The sequence below is a fragment of the Notechis scutatus genome, chromosome Z (assembly GCF_049901735.1).
Source record: "Notechis scutatus isolate UNSWTSFEM ecotype Mainland chromosome Z, rNotScu1.2, whole genome shotgun sequence".
Lineage (NCBI taxonomy): Eukaryota > Metazoa > Chordata > Lepidosauria > Squamata > Elapidae > Notechis > Notechis scutatus.
The window spans coordinates 53958487-53976226 of record NC_142025.1 but is presented as its reverse complement, the minus strand read 5'-3'; the positions used below and the strand labels follow the sequence as shown (position 1 = coordinate 53976226).

Below are 17740 nucleotides of genomic sequence, written 5' to 3'. Positions count from 1 at the left end.
AGCTGGTAAAGAATGGGGACACGTGGGTGAATGCACGTTGAGCATTGTTGTAAGTGAATTCTGCCACAGGCAGCACCTCCACCCAATGGTCTTGTTGGGTGTTGCTGAAACAGCGGAGCTACTGCTCTAAGATAGCATTCACTCAATCTGTCCCCTGTCACTTTCGGGGTGATGGGTGGACGACAGACACGCCTGAACCTGCAGTTCCATGAATAGGGTCTGCCAAAAGCGTGCCATAAATTGTACCCCTTAGTCTGACACTATTCGGTCCGGTAGCCCATGCAACCGGAATACATGGAAGATAAATAACTGGGCCGTCATCCTTGCTGTAGGAAGACCCGCACATGGAATAAAGTGGGCCATTTTGATCAGCATATCCACCATCACCAAAATGGTTGTAGCGCCCTTTGATGGTGGCAACTCAGTTATGAAGTCCAATGAGACTACCCCCCAGGATCTTTCTGGTATGGGTAATGGCTGCAAGAGACCAGGGGGTGCACCAGGAGCATACTTGGTCTGTCAACAGATCCCACAGGACGCCACATATACAAACACATCCTGCCTAAGTCGTGGCCACCAAAATGCCCTAGAGATGAGATGCAGCATTTTGAAAACCTCAAAGTGCCCCGCTGCTGAGCTATCATGGCATTGACGTAGGATAAGGCCATGAAGAGGACCTCCACGTAAATGTGATCACGGAACCCCAACAGGTCCCCTATATATGCCCAAGGAGTCTCATGTCTTCCATTCCCATCCAGTTCTTGACGACAAGCTGCCACAAATGGATCCTGCTGCTGTGCCTCCTGAATCCTAACTCGAAGGTCCACAGGTTCCTCGGCCACAAACCACTCTAACAGAATCACCATCCAGGGCAAGATTTTGTCCTCCCTTCAGGCTTCTGTGATAGTGCATCAGCACACTGATTCCACCCATTCGGAACATAGGTCACCCGGAAATCAAATCAGGCAAAAAACAACAACCATCTCACCTGACGCTGGTTCAATGTCCAGGCTGTATGTAGGTGTTCCAAATTGCGATGATCCATCCGAACCTCGATCTGGTGACGAGCCCCCTCCAGATGGTGCCACCATGTCTCAAAAGCGGCCTTAACTGCCAATAGCTCCTTGTCCCATATTGTATAGTTGCGCTCCGGAGCCGACAACTTCCATGAATAATAGGCCCAAGGAAACAAGGTGCCTTGGGAGGAATAATAGGCCCTAGGAAACAAGGTGCGGGGGCATAGGCCTGGAGGAGCACCACACCAACGGCCACTTCGGAAGCATCTGTTTCCACCACAAACGGCTGGAACGGATCAGGCTCGGAAGCAAAGGCGACCTTCAGGGCATTGAAAGCTGCCTGCTCCTCAGCACCCCATTGGAACTTCTCCCCTTTCTTGAACAGATTAGAAAGGGGAGCAGTCAAGGCAGCAAAGTGGAGAATAAATGTGTGGTAATAGTTCGTGAACCCCAACAATCGCTACACATCTTTGACTCGCTGTGGAAGTTCCCATGCCTGTAACAACTCAACTTTTCTGGGTCCATTTCCACACTGGCAGGTGAAATATGATGACCCAAGAAGTCGATCGTGGTTTGTGCAAACTGACACTTCTCGCGCTTAGCGAACAGGTGGTTATCGTGCAAGCGTTGCAACACGAGCCGCGTATGTTGCCAGTATTCCTGCAGGGATGCCGAGTAAATCAAAATGCCATTCAGATAAATGACCAAGAACTGATCTAATAAGTCATGGAAAACGTCATGCATAAAATGCATAAACACAGCTGGAGCATTTGTTAACCCAAAAGGCATCACAGTGTACTCAAAATGACCCTACCTTGTCTGGAAGGCCATCTTCCACTCGTCCCCTGCATGAATGCAAACTAGGTTGTAGGCTCCCCACAAGTCCAGCTTCGTGAAGATCTTAGCTTGATGTAGCTGCTCAATCAGTTCAGGTATGAAGGGAAGCAAGTACTAATTTGGTACTGTGATTGCATTCAACTTGTCATAATCACAGCAGAGGCATAGCTCCCCTGATTTCTTCTTGATGAAGAGCACCGGTGCAGCCAACGGGGAGGTAGAAGGCTGAAATTATTTTCAATAAAGTCCCACAATGTGGCCAAGTCCAGTTCCGATGGAGTATATCCAACCCACCGGCAATTTCGCATCAGGCAACAACTCAATCCGACAATCATACGACCGATGCGGAGGCAACTGATCCGCCTCCTTCTCCCCAAACACGTCAGCAAAGTCCACCAACTCCACAGGTAGATTCAGTCCACAGGCATAGCCACACACCCTGCACAGGCGTGCAGGCAATGAATAGCACACTTCCTGCCAAGAAACTGCAATGCTCCAGATGACCAGACAATCTGTGGATCATGGGCCCGTAACCACTCCAAACCCAGCACCACCGGAAAATGAGGTACTGTGGCACGGTAGAACACGGCTTCCTCCACATGCTGCCCAATACGCATGTGAAGGGGTTTGGTTGCAGCAAGCACAGGTCCCGAACGAAGGGGCTGATCATCAATCGCCTCCACCAATACTGGTGGTGACACCTGCTGCTGGAGAATGGACCACTGTGCGACAAAATGAGTGTCCATGAAATTGGCCATGGCCCCTAGTTCACCAAGGCCTGGATCTCCACTGCTCCCTGACAGAACACACTCATAGAACACACTCGCTGTCAGCACGAGATGCTTCACCAAGGACTGGGGTGGACATGGTGAAGATGATGAAGATGGCGAGGATGGCAGCCTGAGGATATTGGAGCCTGACCTACAGACCCCGGTAGGCCCGGTGATGCTTGTTTCCCACCACTGCTGACATTGCTGATTTACGTGCCTTAGCAGGACACTGGGTCGCAAAATGCCTCAATTGCCACTATAGAGGCATAGGCCATCACGACGACGCCTATCCTTTTCAGCTTGGGGCAGGCGAGGGTGGGCAGCCCCCAACTTCATGGGCTCATCCAGAGGCACTTTCAACAGGGGCACCGTCTTGCTAGGAGTGGATGCAGTCTCTGTCCATCGTCATGCCCATCACTGCTGAAGCCTGGCATTGATACAAAGACATAGATGGATGAGCTCCTGCAGGGTACAAGGGCATTCAGTGCGCACCAACTCATCCAGGAGTTCCAATGAGAAGCCTTAATGGAACTGGTCTATCAGTGCTGCTTCATTCCATTGCAAATCCTGGGCGAACACCCGAAAGTTAGCAATATAATCCGTGAGCGAGCCTTGCCCCTGCCTCAATTTTCTCAATCGCCTGTTTGCCATTTGGGCCCTAACAGGGTCAGCAAACTGGCTTTTAACTGATGGCAAAACTCAGCATAATTATCCAACAATTTGGTTGGGCTGTGTCAAGAGGCATTGCCCAATGTGCTACAGATCCTGACAACAAACTAATCAAAACCCCCACCTTATCTCAGTCAGTGGAGAAGTCCTCTGGCCGAAGGCTCATATAAACCTGGCACTGCCCAAAAAATGCTGGAAATTGGGCCAGCTACCAGGCATTTGTGGTGTGGCCGGACAGTTTGCATCTGCGCAACCTGTGCAGTCTAAAAAGCCACTTGCTGGCTTAGCTGGGCATTGTCTGCTCTGAGCTGATCCATGGTCATCCCACGTAAAACAGAAGCAAGTTAGAGGGGTAGCTGGAAGCAAAATGTGATGACCCGGGGTGTGACACAAAAATAACCAAGTCACAAAAATAGAAGAAAGTCCCTTTAATGCCTCCAACTTGGCCCCAATGTCCAATTATCCTTGGCTGGATATAAAACTCTTAAAGAAAACAGTTTACAGAGAGAGTAAATGCAGTCTGCACCCATAGTAAAGTTAATTTGAAATAAAAAATCCAACACAAACCACACTGCAGGCAAGGATGATTAATTGCAGACTTCTACCAGATAATGTAGCAACCATAGTTGGGAGGAAGCCAAAACACAGATAAGCTCCGACAAGAATGCACGCTTTGCTTCCAGCAACTTTACCATGCGCAGTTTGCCCTTTTAACCAGTCCTCCCAGCTGCAGCCCATGAAGGGGAATCAGGGCCCCTTACTCCGCAGTAGACCACTCATGTTTCTCCCTTATCCGCTCCTCTCTGCGTGCCCTAGGATAAAGAGGGGATGGGCCTGGGTCTTTCTCTGAATGCCCATCCAGCCTGTGCCCTTCCCCAGTTTCCTCCACAACCACCAGAGCCACACTCCCACTCCCTGTCAGCTGTTCCATCTCTTCCTTGGAGTCAGACTCCAACAGGGGCATGACAGGCTGCCAGAGTCTTGGCCAGGAACTCAATGGCCTTCTTTTTCTTCCTGCCAAATTGAGAGCTTCCTCTGGATCAAACAAGGAGTTTGCTGTCTCCTTGTGATCTAAGGAGTGTCTTCTGTTCTTCACCACCCCTCCAGTGTGGCTTAGGTCCCAAGAGACCCTCTGGCAGGAGGAATTCGGTGAACTTCCATAGAGCCCTAAGGAAAGTACACTGTGTCGTCATGATATCAACTCCAGTTCCAAGATATGTTAAGCCCAGTTATGTTGGAAGTTTATAATAAAGTTCTGCTAGAAGCAAAAGTTCCAAATTCATGGATGGAAGCAAATATTACTCTTATACTGAAAGGTGATTCAGATTTAACATAGATAAAGAATTATAAGCCAATACCTTTATTGAATATGGATTATGAATTATATGCTTTGATAATAGCAGAGAGATTAAAAGGGGTTTTGAATGAATTTATATCTTTAGATCAGAACAAATTCTTGCCAAAGAGGCAGATTAAAAATAATATGAGAATGATTTTAAACTCATTGGTGTATTATAAAACACATCCTGGAAAATAAATGGCATTGATTTTCCTAGATGCGCAGAAAGCATTTGACAATGTTAATTGGTAATTTATGTTACTACAACTAAAATACATGGACTGTGGAAAGATTTATTAATATGATTAAAGCAATATATCACAAACACACTAAATATATCACAAACAGCTAAGGTGATGGTAAATGGGAACATGACACAGAACATTGATATAAAAAAGGCACTAGACAGGGATGTCCACTGTCCCCTTTGCTATTTATACTGACTTTGGACGTGTTAGCCAGAAACTTTAGACAAGATGAAGAAATAAAAGGAATGGAAATAAAAAAAAGAGAAATATAAGCTGCAGATGTTTGATTTGGTCTTTGTACTTGAAGACCCACTACAAACTGGATTGAAGCTAATTAGAAAGATAGAAGAATATGGGGAAGTTGCAGGACTCAAAATAAATAAAAAGAAAAGAAAATTTTTAGTTAAAAACCTCAGATACACAATAAAGAGTGTTGATGGAAATAATTGATATACAGATAGTAAAAAAGTGAAGTACTTAGGAATACAGCTAAAAGCAAAATGTGCAATGATTAAAGAGGATAATTATATGAAACTGATTAGATTTGGAGAAATTGAAAGATCTGCAATTGTCATTAACAGGAAGAATAGCTACTATAAAATGAATATTTTATGCAGGCTATTATATTTATTCCAAACAATTCCAATAAAATTTGGGGAAAATATTTTGAAGAACTAAATGAAATAATATTAAAATATATTTGGTTAGGGGGGGAAAGCAAGAATAGGTTTGAAAATGTTGAAAGACTCCAAAAAAAAGAGGGGGCTTTTGGTTGCCAGATTGGGAATTGTATTATCAGGCTTGGTACTTACATGGGTGAAAGAATGGATTAATTTGAGGCACAAAAGACTATTAACTCTAGAAGAACACGACTCTCAATTAGGTTGGCATGCTTTTTTATGGTATGGGAAGAATAAGATACCAAGCTACTTTCAAAGACATTATGTTAGAAATGCACTGATATCGGTATGGGTTAAAACTAAAGAACAACACTATCTAAAAATACCAGTCTGGCTTTCCACAATGTAAGCATTGGTACATCCTAATGTTATTAATATGGGGAAAAAATGTAAGATATAAAGATATTCTGAATGAAAAAGGGGAACTAAAAACTAAACAGGAACTCAGTAGTGAAGGGATGGACATTGCACGGTGGCCACATGCAGATACAATCGATATGAGAAAGATGCTAAAATGTATGGTTTTAATAAAGAATTAATAGAATTGGGCCAGATATTAACTGGAACGGATGAAAAACTGATAAAGAAAATATATTGTTACTTATTAAGTATTAAACTTGAAAGTGAGCAGGTAAAGGAGACAATGATTGTTTGGGTTAAAAATTTTGGATATGCAATAGAACTGGATAAATGGCAGAAATTATGGGAGAGAAATGTTAAATTGACTATATCAACTGCATATAAAGAAAATTTGTATAAAATATTCTATAGATGGCATTTTGCACCAACAACACTGGCAAAAATGTATAAGGATAGATCCTCTAAATCAGTGGTCCCCAACCTTTTTGTACCAGGGACCAGTTTCAAGCAGAAACACTTTTTCAAGGACCGGGAGTTCGAGTTTGGTGGTTTTGCTTGCAGATCGTTTCATTACCTGACCAGGTAACATCTGATGTTGTTACCTAGTCGGGTAATAAAACGTCTGCCAGCAAAACCACCAAGTTCAGGGAGCGCCAATGCCTCCTCATTGCAACCCTGAGCGACAGATATTCTCTTCTATTGGGACATTTAAACGGAGGGTTTCAGCTGCAGATTCAGGAACTGCGCCGGGCTGAGAGCGCCTTCAAAACTGAGCTGGGCGGCGGCGCCCACGGCCCTGCCTTCCTCAGCCTCATCCCTCAGGTGTCTCCCTCCCTTCCTCAGGTGTCTCTGTTCCTGCTCTCAGTCGCTTCTTCGCTCCTTCCACCAACCCAGGAGGAAACTGCTTCAAAGAAAGCCGGCAGGGTGGCTTTCCTGTCGCCGCAGTTCCTCCCGAGCGCCCGCTCACCCCCACCCCGCTGCCCGCTGCTCAGCTCAATCCAGTGCTCCGTTCAGCCTGCCTGCCTGCCTCGCTTTCTGGTTGTTTGGGAGCAGCTTCGCTGAGTAAAAGAGGCGAATAGTTATTATTCTCAGCCGAAGCTGCTCCCGAAACAAACGAAGGCAGGCAGGCAGGCAGAACGGAGCACTGGATTGAACCTGGATTGATTGGCGGCGGGTGGGGGTGAACGGCCGCTCGGGGAGCTGCGCCGACAGGAAAAGCCACCCTGCCGGCTTCTTTGAAGCAGTTTCTTCCTGGGCTGGTGGAGGAGCGAGAGAGCGACTGAGAGAGGAACGAGGCGGGAGGAAACTGAAGCCGCTGAGCCAGAGAGCAGGACAGGCTTTGGTTGCTTCCTCCCTCCCCTTCTTTCATTTGTGTCCTTGATCCCTGATCCCAGCAGCATTCACCGAAGGCGAAGAAAGCCGCCATTTTTTTAATTTTATTTTCTTTGCGGCCCGGTACAAAGTGATCCACGGACCGGGACCGGTCCGCGGCCCGGTGGTTGGGGACCCCTGCTCTAAATGTTGGAAGTGCAATCAAATATTCATATTACCATATGTGGTGGACATGCCCAAAAGCTAAAAAATATTGGATGAAAATAGATATTTGGTTGGAAAAAATAATAAAGCAGCATACAGACTTGAAACCAGAAATATTTTTATTGGACATTCTGCTGAAAAAATATGATAAAGGGACTATATATTTGATTTTACATATACAAACTGCAGCCAGAATTGTATTTGCACAACAGTGGAAGTGCAATGAGATCCCGACAAATGAGAGTGTAATTAAGAAAATATTAGAATGTGCAGAAATGGATAGACAAAGGACAAACTGAATATTAAGGACAAAGGACAAACTGAATATTTTTTGATATGGGATTTATTTTACCAATGCTTAGATAATAAAAACAGAAGTTAGAAATATGGGAACATAAAAAGGATAAATGTTAAAATGGAGATTTGTTAAAGTAGATAAGCTAAATATTATTATAGTAGTAATGCTATTATGATGAATGCTATTGTAAACACTTTGAGTATGATTGCCTAAAAACAATTGTACCCAGACAACATACATACTGTTTGATTAAAATTGAATTTTTATATGTTATACAAATAAAATAAATAAAACATGAGAATAGAATAGAAATAGAATTCTTTATTGGCCAAGTGTGACTGGACACACAAGAAATTTGTCTTTGGTGCATAAGCTCTCAGTGTACAAAAGAAGGAAGGAAGGAAGGAAGGAAGGAAGGAAGGAAGGAAGGAAGGAAGGAAGGAAGGAAGGAAGGAAGGAAGGAAGGAAAGAAAGAAAGAAAGAAAGAAAGAAAGAAAGAAAGAAAGAAAGAAAGAAAGAAAGAAAGAAGAAAGAAAAAGCCACTATCATGCTAACATTGACAATATAAATGCATTTTCACAAAAACAAAAATCATCTGAAGCCAGGAGAATCCATAACAAAGGATTCCTGTGTATCAGTTTCTTGATAGATAACAGCAAATGTTTTGAAGCTTCAAATGCTGCCTAACTGGTTCATCAAGCAGATCAGCCAGAACGTTTTGGAAACTAATAATTATTAACTACAGAAACAGTTCAAAGATCATCAGACTCTAAAGGAGTTAATTTCTAAAGGTTAGGAAAAAGCATGTAAAAGGACATTTTTATCCAGAAGTTCAAATTTTCTCTCTCATTGTTTGAATATCTATAGATGTTTTCTTTGCATCCAGAGTTTTGTTGGAATGTTGAGTGAAGGAAAAAATTATTCATGCATGTGATGACACCTACACTGTCTCTTTGAAATTGTTCCAAAATAAGTCAATTATGAGAAAGAATTTCAGCTTTGGATCTTCTCTATATGAACAGCAATTTATATTAAATAATCCTAACCAGTAGCATATAAAAATATGTAGTTAGTCCATTAAACATGCCAAGGGAAGAGAAAATGTTATCTGTAGCCAGCTTTACTCCCAGATAATATGGTGGAAGACAAATGAAAAGATCAGTTCCAGTTCCTCTAGGCCAGTGGTCACCAACCAGTGGGCTGGGGACCACTGGTGGTCTGCAAGAAAATTCTGGTGGTCCGTAGAGAAATGTCACTCCCAAAGCAACCTCCAAACCAATTAATCTAAGCTGTGCAGGAACACAAGGCTGCGCCGCCCACATGGCCCGCGGGAACACAAGACTTGCGTCACTTACATTATGAACAACACGAGATAGTGAGGGGAGGAAGGAAAGGGCGGAGGGGGGGGACTTGCTCCACTTGCCCCACACGTCTCGTCTGGCCACCGGGCTGCTTCTTTCCATTTCTTCTTTTGCTTTTGGCTACATGCAAGGAAAGCAGCTAAAGTCTTTCTCTCCCCCAAACTCCACCAGAAATAAGTCTTTGGGACCCTGCAAGGAATCCTGCTCCAAGAGGCTGTGGTGGCACAACAAGTCTCACAAAGACTAATTTCTGGTGGCGTTTGGGGGAGAGAAAGACTTCTGCTGTTTCTGCTGCTTTTCTTGCATGAAGCCAAAAGTCTCTCTCTCTCTCTCTCTCCCTGAGAACAGAGCTGGAGACGCTATTCTATGATCCCAAATAAAGAATGATCAATTGATCAAACGGGGCGGGGAATTTTCTTGCAACTTTTTGGGGGGATTTTCCCAGGGTCTCTGGTCTGTAGGATTTAAAATTATGAGTTTGGTGTCCCTGAGGTCCAAAAGGTTGGTGACCCCTGCTCTAGGCAGCCTTGCTCACTTGCCTATATGAAAGATTATGAGGAAGGACACAATTTATAGAGTGCACTGTCATGATTTACTACCCTTAAACTACCCATAAGCCAAAGACTGAAATAAAATATATACTGTACCTTATCTGCTTGTGTAGAATACTGTGCAGCAATCTCTGCATCCTCTATGGAGAAATAGTCATTCTTAATCAAGTTGTCAATCAAACACTGGGTGTTGCGGATTCGATTGACTAGCAATTCTCTGTGGACTTTCAGTGACTTTATGAAGGACAATGAATCTCCTCCTGCTGTAGCTTTGTGTGTAATTTTTGTTTTACCAGCTAGCTGCTCTGCCATTATAATAAGAGGCTGTGCCTTCCCAATGCATACTTGGGCAGCTGCATATGTTAAGGGCTGATTTCAACACGACCATCAATGCCTCACTTTGGTGATTCTGCAAAGATAACAGTGTATTATAACATTCAGCTTTTTAAAACTTTAGAGCAGTGGTTCCCAAACTTTTTCAGTCCACCACCCGCTTTGTGCTACAAACTTATCCTCAGTGCCCCCCACCCAGGGGTGGGATTCAAATTTCTTAACAACTGGTTCTGTGGGCATGGCCTAATTTATGGGTGTGGCTTGGTGGTCATATGACTGGGTGGGAGTGGCTTGGTGGTCATGTGACTGGGTGGGTGTGGCCATGTGACCATGTGACTGGCAAACCAAATACAAGTGGTCCTCGTTTAATGGCCAGTTGCTTAGCAAGTGTTCTAATTTATGACTGTCCTCCCCAGAGCTCCTTGACCTGTTTTTGGAGTTTTGATAGCCATGCTCTCTCTCTCTCTCTCTCTCTCTCTCTTCTAACCTTGCTAGAGCAGATGGTTGGACTAGATATCTCATTCACTTTCTCCTCCCTCCCTTTCTTTGTCCCTTTTCTTCCTTTCTCTCCCTTTTTCTTTCTTTCCCTTTTCTCTTTTTTTCTTGTCTCTTTCTTCTCTTTCTCTCTCTTTTTTCTCTCTTTCCCACCCCCCCTCTCTCTATCCCTTCCCTTCCTCCTTTGTTCTCTCCTAAGCTAGAAGAGCCACCTGAAACACACACACACACACACTCTTCAAACAAGGTAGTAACTCGGCTCCCTGGTCGCCCCCTCACCCCTAGCAGGCAAGGCCCAGCAGCTGCAGAGAATCCAAGTGGGACCCAAGCAGCAACGCGTCAGCCATGGCTCGCCTTCCTCTCAGCCACCAGCAAGCCAGGCAAGTGGGGTGGGGCGGAAACTGAACTGTGCCCTGCAAGGGGCCCATCTCGAGCACTCCTCTGCCACCCCTTTGCCTCTTAGCACCCCCCTGCTGCCCCCCTTGCCTCTTGGCACCCCCCTAAGTCATTCCCCCCAGGGGGCGGTACTGCCCACTTGGGAACCACTGACTTAGAGCCTTCTTTCTGGTCCATTTTAACATTCTATACTTGAGTGTTGGACAGAAGGTGGTTCCACAAAATCCAGTTTCATAAGAAAATATGTGAATGAACCTGAGACATTAGTGGACATGTTTTACTTTGTCTTGCTGTTTTACTTTGCTTACTTTCCATCTCTATAAATTTTAACTGGCACATTCTTAAGGCTTTATTGCTTTTATGTGAATTGCTGTACTATGTTGCAGATTCCTGGTTGTAAATAAACTTTCAATGTCTTAATAGATTAAGGTTAGAAAATCAATGGTCATCTTGCTACCCTGTTTCTCCAACAATACGGCCTCCCCCAATAGGAAGTCCCAGCATGTTTTATAGGCATGAAATGAAATTAAGCCCCTCCCCCCCAAATTAAGGCCTATATTAAAACATGCTAAATGGGGGGAATGGTGGGGGGGCTTGCCATTAGGAAGTACTTTTGTTGCACACCCGGATATGGTGCTGCCTGTGTTGACTTCGATACGAAGTGCCCCACCAACGCCGAGGTCAATATCCAAGCTGTCACCGCCCGCCCGAAGATGCAAGGGGGGGGGGAATTAAGTCACCCCTGAAAAGACGACCTAGCCATTTTTTCGGGGCTCAAAAAAAAATAAGACCCGGTCTTATTATATGAGAAACACGGTAGATATCTTGCTATGTCTACCTCTAAAACAGTTCTACTGAAATCAATTCTGATTTGTCCCACTGTTTTTAGTGGTACTACTACCCTAATTATGATTAAATCTAGAATCAGTCAACCAGAAGCAAACTATTCATACTTATTTGGAAGTTAGTATATGAACACTGTACAATGGCTAATTTAAACTATAATTAATTTACAAAATAAACCATAATGACTGGCTTCACGTGTAGGGCTTAATATATTTCAGTGAGAAGTAAACATTTTTAAGCTACAGTGGTTGAACTAATACAACATGGAAGGTCAAAACCAAAAAATGTTCCAGTTGTTTTATATTGATTTACATTGTAAGAGATCAGTCAAGAAATTTAAAATATTCACATTTTAGTTTTTATGAGAATAGGACAAGTAAACTACTTTTATTTTGTAACAACTTTCACTTCTTGTCAGAAAAACATTCTGGTCATTTTAGAAAAACCCATGTTTCTTGATTTACTCACATTTGATTTGCTTCCATTTAGCTAACTCTTTTTCAGAACAGAGGAGGAAGAAAAAAAGGGGAACAAAAACAACTGTTGTGGCAATAATCATGCTGCACTTATTTAGGGAGTTCATTCAAGCAACATCTCTCACTATAGACATATTAGTAAATGAGTAAGAAATCTAAGAGGGAAAACATCTCAAGAATAGAGATCTCAGGTTATAATACAATGGGCACATTCAGAGTATTTAATTATTTAATCATAGGTATTCCAACCAGCCACTTAGCAATCTTTTGACATTATGATGGTCTTCCTGGGGTTACTTACAATCTGGATTCAAAATTCCAATGGTTGCCCTCCCTCAGTCACATGATCACACTTACAGATGATTGCAGTGCTCTGCAGTCAGTCAGCCACCACCACCTGATCATGATTTTCAATGCCTCCTGCCAGCTTCTGAGAAATCCAGCAAAAGTTGCTTGTGCTGTCACTGTTTTTTTTTTTTTACCTCGCATGCTCATTCATTACATAGTTACTGAATTTCCAATCTTCTTTTCCCCATTTTATTTTTATAGTAAATATGTGACATAGATAGAAAGACAGTGCCTTCTCCTAATAGAGCAGGGTGTCAAACTGGTGGCCCAAAAGCCAGATGTCACACGCAGGCTATACCCACCCCAGCTCCATGAATGGGAAAAAACGTTGCAAAATATGTGACGGCAACATGACATGGCAAGTTTGACACCCATGTAGTAGAGCTTTAGAGTTAAGTATCTGCATCACTGAATACATTACCATATCTAGTTAACAATCTGATTATTACAGTCTACTGGCTCTCTTCCATTCATTCTTCCACTGAATTGTGCTCTAATTGACCAATTCCTGGATCTTAAAATGTAACATTAAGAAAAAGTTTATAAATTCAGACTGCTAAACAAATCATCGTCTCCTAACTTTTAGAAATTTGGTATTTCCATTCCATTGTTAAAATTGGAACTAAATCCTTCCATACTTTAGGCAGCTCAAATGGAAGCTTGCTTAAAACAAGATGTCTATCATCTTTGGCCTAGCATCTCTCATATACTAACCCAGCTGGAAATCCTGAGAGTTGTCATTGTTATATCTACACAACAATAGAAGAGGGAAGGTTGTTTCCAATTTTAATTTAATGTTATTTTTCCATTGCTGATATTTTTACACACAGAGATGGATAAGAAAATTTTTAAAAATTATTACAACGAGCAAGTTCTCTTGGAAAACTTTTCTACACTGAAAGCTCTCAAATAAAATTATTTAGATAATCAACTGTGAGAACTGTGTAATAAGTTGAATTCTTTTAATACAGTGCTTCCCATAGTTGCACCTCAAGAAAATTAGTTAAGACTAATTTGGATTTAGTCTTAACTCAGTACTTAAAACCCATTCCACGTACACCCTGGCAATAAGAAACTCTACTTAGTCTTTTGCCTAGCTTGGTCTTGAACTGCTTAACCACAATTTATAGCTTAGATTTAAGCTGTTTGTTCTAGAAAACAGGCAGCTGACAGAAAGACAAAAGCTAACATCTGTGATAGCTGCTGTGGTGGTGAAATCATTGTTAATTGGAGAGACAGTCATTAGTCCAAACTCAATCTGACAACTCCATGACTAAATAGTTTCACTTTGGGTCTGTCTTATCCAATTGTCTAACTACTGTACTGGGCCTATGGCATGGAACTGACTCCTTCTGGTATCTTGAATTTTCTCTCCAATCAGCCACAGTTAACACAAGTAATGGCAGGGGATTGTTAATATTGTAGTCTCAAATGTCTGCTAAGTACTATATTGCCTATCCCTGAAGTACGTTAGGTTAGGTTCTGGTCTCTTCTATATTAATCTCTCTGACCTGCCTTCTCTTAAGTCCGGACACTTCTCCTAAGTGTTCACAGCTCCTTCAGCACAATTGTGTCATACTTTGTAGCAACAGCTTGTAATTTGGAGTCACTTGATAGATAATCCACCACTACCTCTGTGGTGGTTGTGAAGTCACCCACCAAATTCATGCATCATTCCATGTTTTGCAACTATGATCCTGTGCTAGGAATTAGTGTTAAAAACTGGTTCTCTCACTGGAATCGATACCGCTAGAGTGTTCCCTTCTATCTGCTTGAAGTGTTATAGAATTTGACTTCCTATCTCATTATCAGCAATAAGTCTGCTTCACAATGCTGGCTCCTGATCACACATCTTGCTGCCATCTGCATCTGACAGTAGTTTCAGCCCTATACATTTTCTGAAGTCTGATTTAGGAAAGGCTGGCACATGCTTTTAAATATTACTCTTATCTAGACCCCACCCTTTGATCAAAACTCACAAGCTTTTAAAGCACTGCAGTTTGTTAGCATCTGATGTCAGGTGAAACTTAGCTAATGTTCTGCAAATCTGATTTAAATGAACTGTGACTTTCTGAAAAAAGGAATTAGAGCACAGCTCATTTTGGGAAAGGATGTTTTTCTCCCCTTTTTATCATCAGCTGCTCTCAGAAAACACTTCTCAAGAATTTTCTCTTGGATATTCATTGCCTCACCCTGTTCATGTTCACTGATAGATTAGAAGTTGACATTTTCCCCAACTAATATCTATTCTCCTTTCCATGAAGGATTCACATTTCTTTCCTGCCAGGCGTTCCAAAGCAGGATTTGCACTTTCGGTTTTAACAGCCTATCTTCCCTTTTACAACTACCCAAGAGACAGAACAGATGCCCTCACTGTCAAGACTCTGGGACCGTCAACAATTTCACCGATTTGAACCTAACATACATTTACTCGCGCGCTTTTCCAGTGCCACTTACCAATTCGAACGACAACTTTCTTCCCAAGACGCTCAGAACTATTCAAGGATCTGCAAACAAAAGTTTAAGCGGTGCCGAAAAGAGCAACGACCTTTCCTTTTCCGAGTTGCATTTGAGCTGTTTGTAAGATGCTGAACGCAGCCCTCATTGCCTCGCCCAACGAACAGCGCAACTACAATGAAACGAAAGTCATTTGAGCTCTACTCAAGCTTTTTTGCCAGGCCTCAGGTCCAAATTCCTATGTCCCCGCAACCCCAGGGGCCTTTTTTCCCGTTCCCCGTATGTTTTCATACGTTCTTTACACTCCCACCCGCACCAATCTCGGGACGCACTTCAAACATACCTGCATGTGGATAGTCAGGGCTGGCGAAAGAAAAAATAGCAAAGGCGGAGCGAGGGTCGGGGCTGATCAATCGGGCTTCCTGCGGGCGCGGCGGGAACTAGATCGTCAAAGTAGAGGAAACTCCACGCCCTGCCTTTCCTCAGTCGAAACCCCCGCCCCAAGATCCCTGCCAGGACAACCCTCCGAGTCTTCCCTATTGGCTTGGGTCAGCCTCGCCGTGGCCTCTTGCAGGATTGGAAGGAAGCCGGCAGAGGTCCTCGCACTCGAAATTTTATGAATTTCACTTCATAATATAATTCTTAAAACCAGCAATGCTGCCTAAAAACAAGTAGCCTGTTTGTCTCTATAAAATTTAAACCTTACCTGTACTTATCCCTAAATTTAATGGAAGTTTAGATTAAGTTTCCAGGGCGAAACAAGACTAATATGGGCCCCCTCCCCACCACCCTGTGAGAGGCTCGTTAAAAGGGGGGGCTACCAGGGCAGCGAAGCACATGGGGAAGCGTGGGGGGAAGGTGAGGACGAACTACAGAGAAGCGATGTTGGGAGTCCGTGCAGCCCACAAGTAGATTTTTTTTCCGACTGGAAGAAGAATGATTCACTCTATATGAATGAAAGAAAAGTTACGTTTACCTCGCTCATCCCCACTTCGCTCCTCCGGTTTATCCTCCTGCGTTTTAAAGCCACTTCTTGCCAGTTACCCTTTGGCACAGCCGGCGCGCGCAGATCCTCCGATTAAACTAACAGTGACGCCTCCTTCCTTTTAGCGTGAAGGATTTCGACAGGATAAAAAGTGGAAATTCATTTTTTAAGAACTGGGGAGAAGGGTGGAGGTAGAGGTGATCATTGCTGACGCTTCTGGGCGGGAAGGACACTTCCTTCCTTGATGAGTTGATATGATCCAGCTTTGGAGTGTTTGCTCTCAGCCTGCGAGCCACCCCCACTGTCCCCCACCCCCGCCCAAGAGCATCCAGGTTGACACACCGTCCCTCTGTTTTTCTTTTTAAACAATTGATTTTGTTAAAAAAAAAATAATCCTCTTCATTGGCCCCCTTTGAGCTCCATGGGCCCTGGAACAATGTAAACCCCTCTCTCCTCAGGCCTGACAGTCTCTTGCAAGACAACATTTTCCCTTCTTTCCTTTTGGTCTTTGCAAAACTAGGATGGGTCTCTTTGGAGACAAAAGCCATGTCCTCACTCCTGTTGGCTGAGAATCTTTTACAAACCATTGTCCAGTCTGTGGCTCTCCCTCTTGTCTCAAATTCAGTCAGAACATCATTATAGGCTGTTTGTTCTTTGAACACCTCCATTAAGTTTTTAAATAAAACTGTTTTGAAAGGTTCACTGATTTATTTGTGTATTTATTTATTTAGTCAAATGCTTACAAGATAATAGAAATAAGAATAAACATAAGTTTAAATACATGAAATAGGAACTAATAATTGGGGACAATAGGACAGGGATGGTAGGCATGATTGTGCGCTTATGCACGCCCCTTACAGATTTCTTAGGAATGGGGTGAGGTCGATAGAGGTTAGTTTGAGGGTAAAGGAGTGGGGGTTTGAGCATGTGACAACAGAATCAGGTCGTGAGTTCCAGATAATGACCACTCTGTTACTGAAATCGTACTTCCTGCAATCAAGTTTAGAGTAGTTTACAAATGTATATCTCTATATACAAGTTTATATCTGTTGTGTACTCTTGTGTTGTTGTGGTTAAAACTGAAATATTCATGAACTGGTAAGACATTGTAACATATGATTTTATGTACTATGCTTAAGTCCAATCTTAGCTGGCAAACTTCAAGGTTGTTTAAGACTAGAATCTCAAATCTGGTGGTGTAGGGTATTCTATTGCAAACAGAGGAGTGAAGTAACTTCTTGTAAAATACTTCTGGATTGTATTAATGTCTGATATACAGTGTATTAATACAATTGTATTAATGTCTGATATACAGTGCAGATTCCAGACAGCAGAACTATATTCAAGTATTGGTCTAGCAAAGGTTGTGTATGCCCTAGTTTGCAAATCAGTATTACCAGAGAAGAAGCTTCATACGATCAGATTTACAACTCTTAAAGACTTTTTTGCAATGTTGTTGCAGTGAGCTCTGGCACTTAGGACATTCGATATGAGAACTCCAAGCTCTTTGACAGAGTGAGGTCGTCAATGAAGTCATATCCGCCTAGCTTGTATTTAATGTATTGATTTTTTTTTACCAATGTGTAGGATAGAGCATTTGTTGGTCAAGATTTTGAGTTGCCAACTGTTTGCCAACCAGACACATAATCAAGGTCACTTTGAAGGACAGTAGCATTGAAGGTGGTGTTGAATGGTTTTACAGCATCAGCGAAGAGGACGCAGTTACTTATAAGGTGCTC

The 17740-nt window shown here is 43.0% G+C and overlaps 2 protein-coding genes across 19 annotated transcripts in view; one reads left to right on the top strand and one right to left on the bottom strand.

Moving 5' to 3' along the window:
* The window catches only part of NOD1 (nucleotide binding oligomerization domain containing 1), a 94236-nt gene extending 78033 nt beyond the window's left edge, over window positions 1–16203 (bottom strand). For 12 of the 18 annotated variants that reach the window (XR_015745752.1, XR_015745753.1, XM_087946083.1 and 9 more), the window contains exons 1-3: window positions 15360–15505; window positions 15017–15188; window positions 9762–10074 (exon numbers count right to left, since the gene is read on the bottom strand). Coding sequence is in view for 15 of the 18 variants with exons in the window: in XM_087946083.1 (XP_087802209.1) it covers window positions 9762–9977 (216 nt within the window). In the remaining 3 variants the exon portion in view is untranslated. Of the gene's footprint in view, window positions 1–988; window positions 3051–9761; window positions 10075–12512; window positions 12642–15016; window positions 15189–15359; window positions 15506–15992 lie in introns of those variants that run through there. The other 6 variants (XM_087946076.1, XM_087946084.1, XM_087946079.1 and 3 more) reach the window with 6 other exon arrangements.
* Window positions 1–17740, top strand: part of ZNRF2 (zinc and ring finger 2) — a 282520-nt gene that overhangs the window by 240137 nt on the left and 24643 nt on the right. The gene's annotated exons all lie outside the window — the stretch shown is intronic.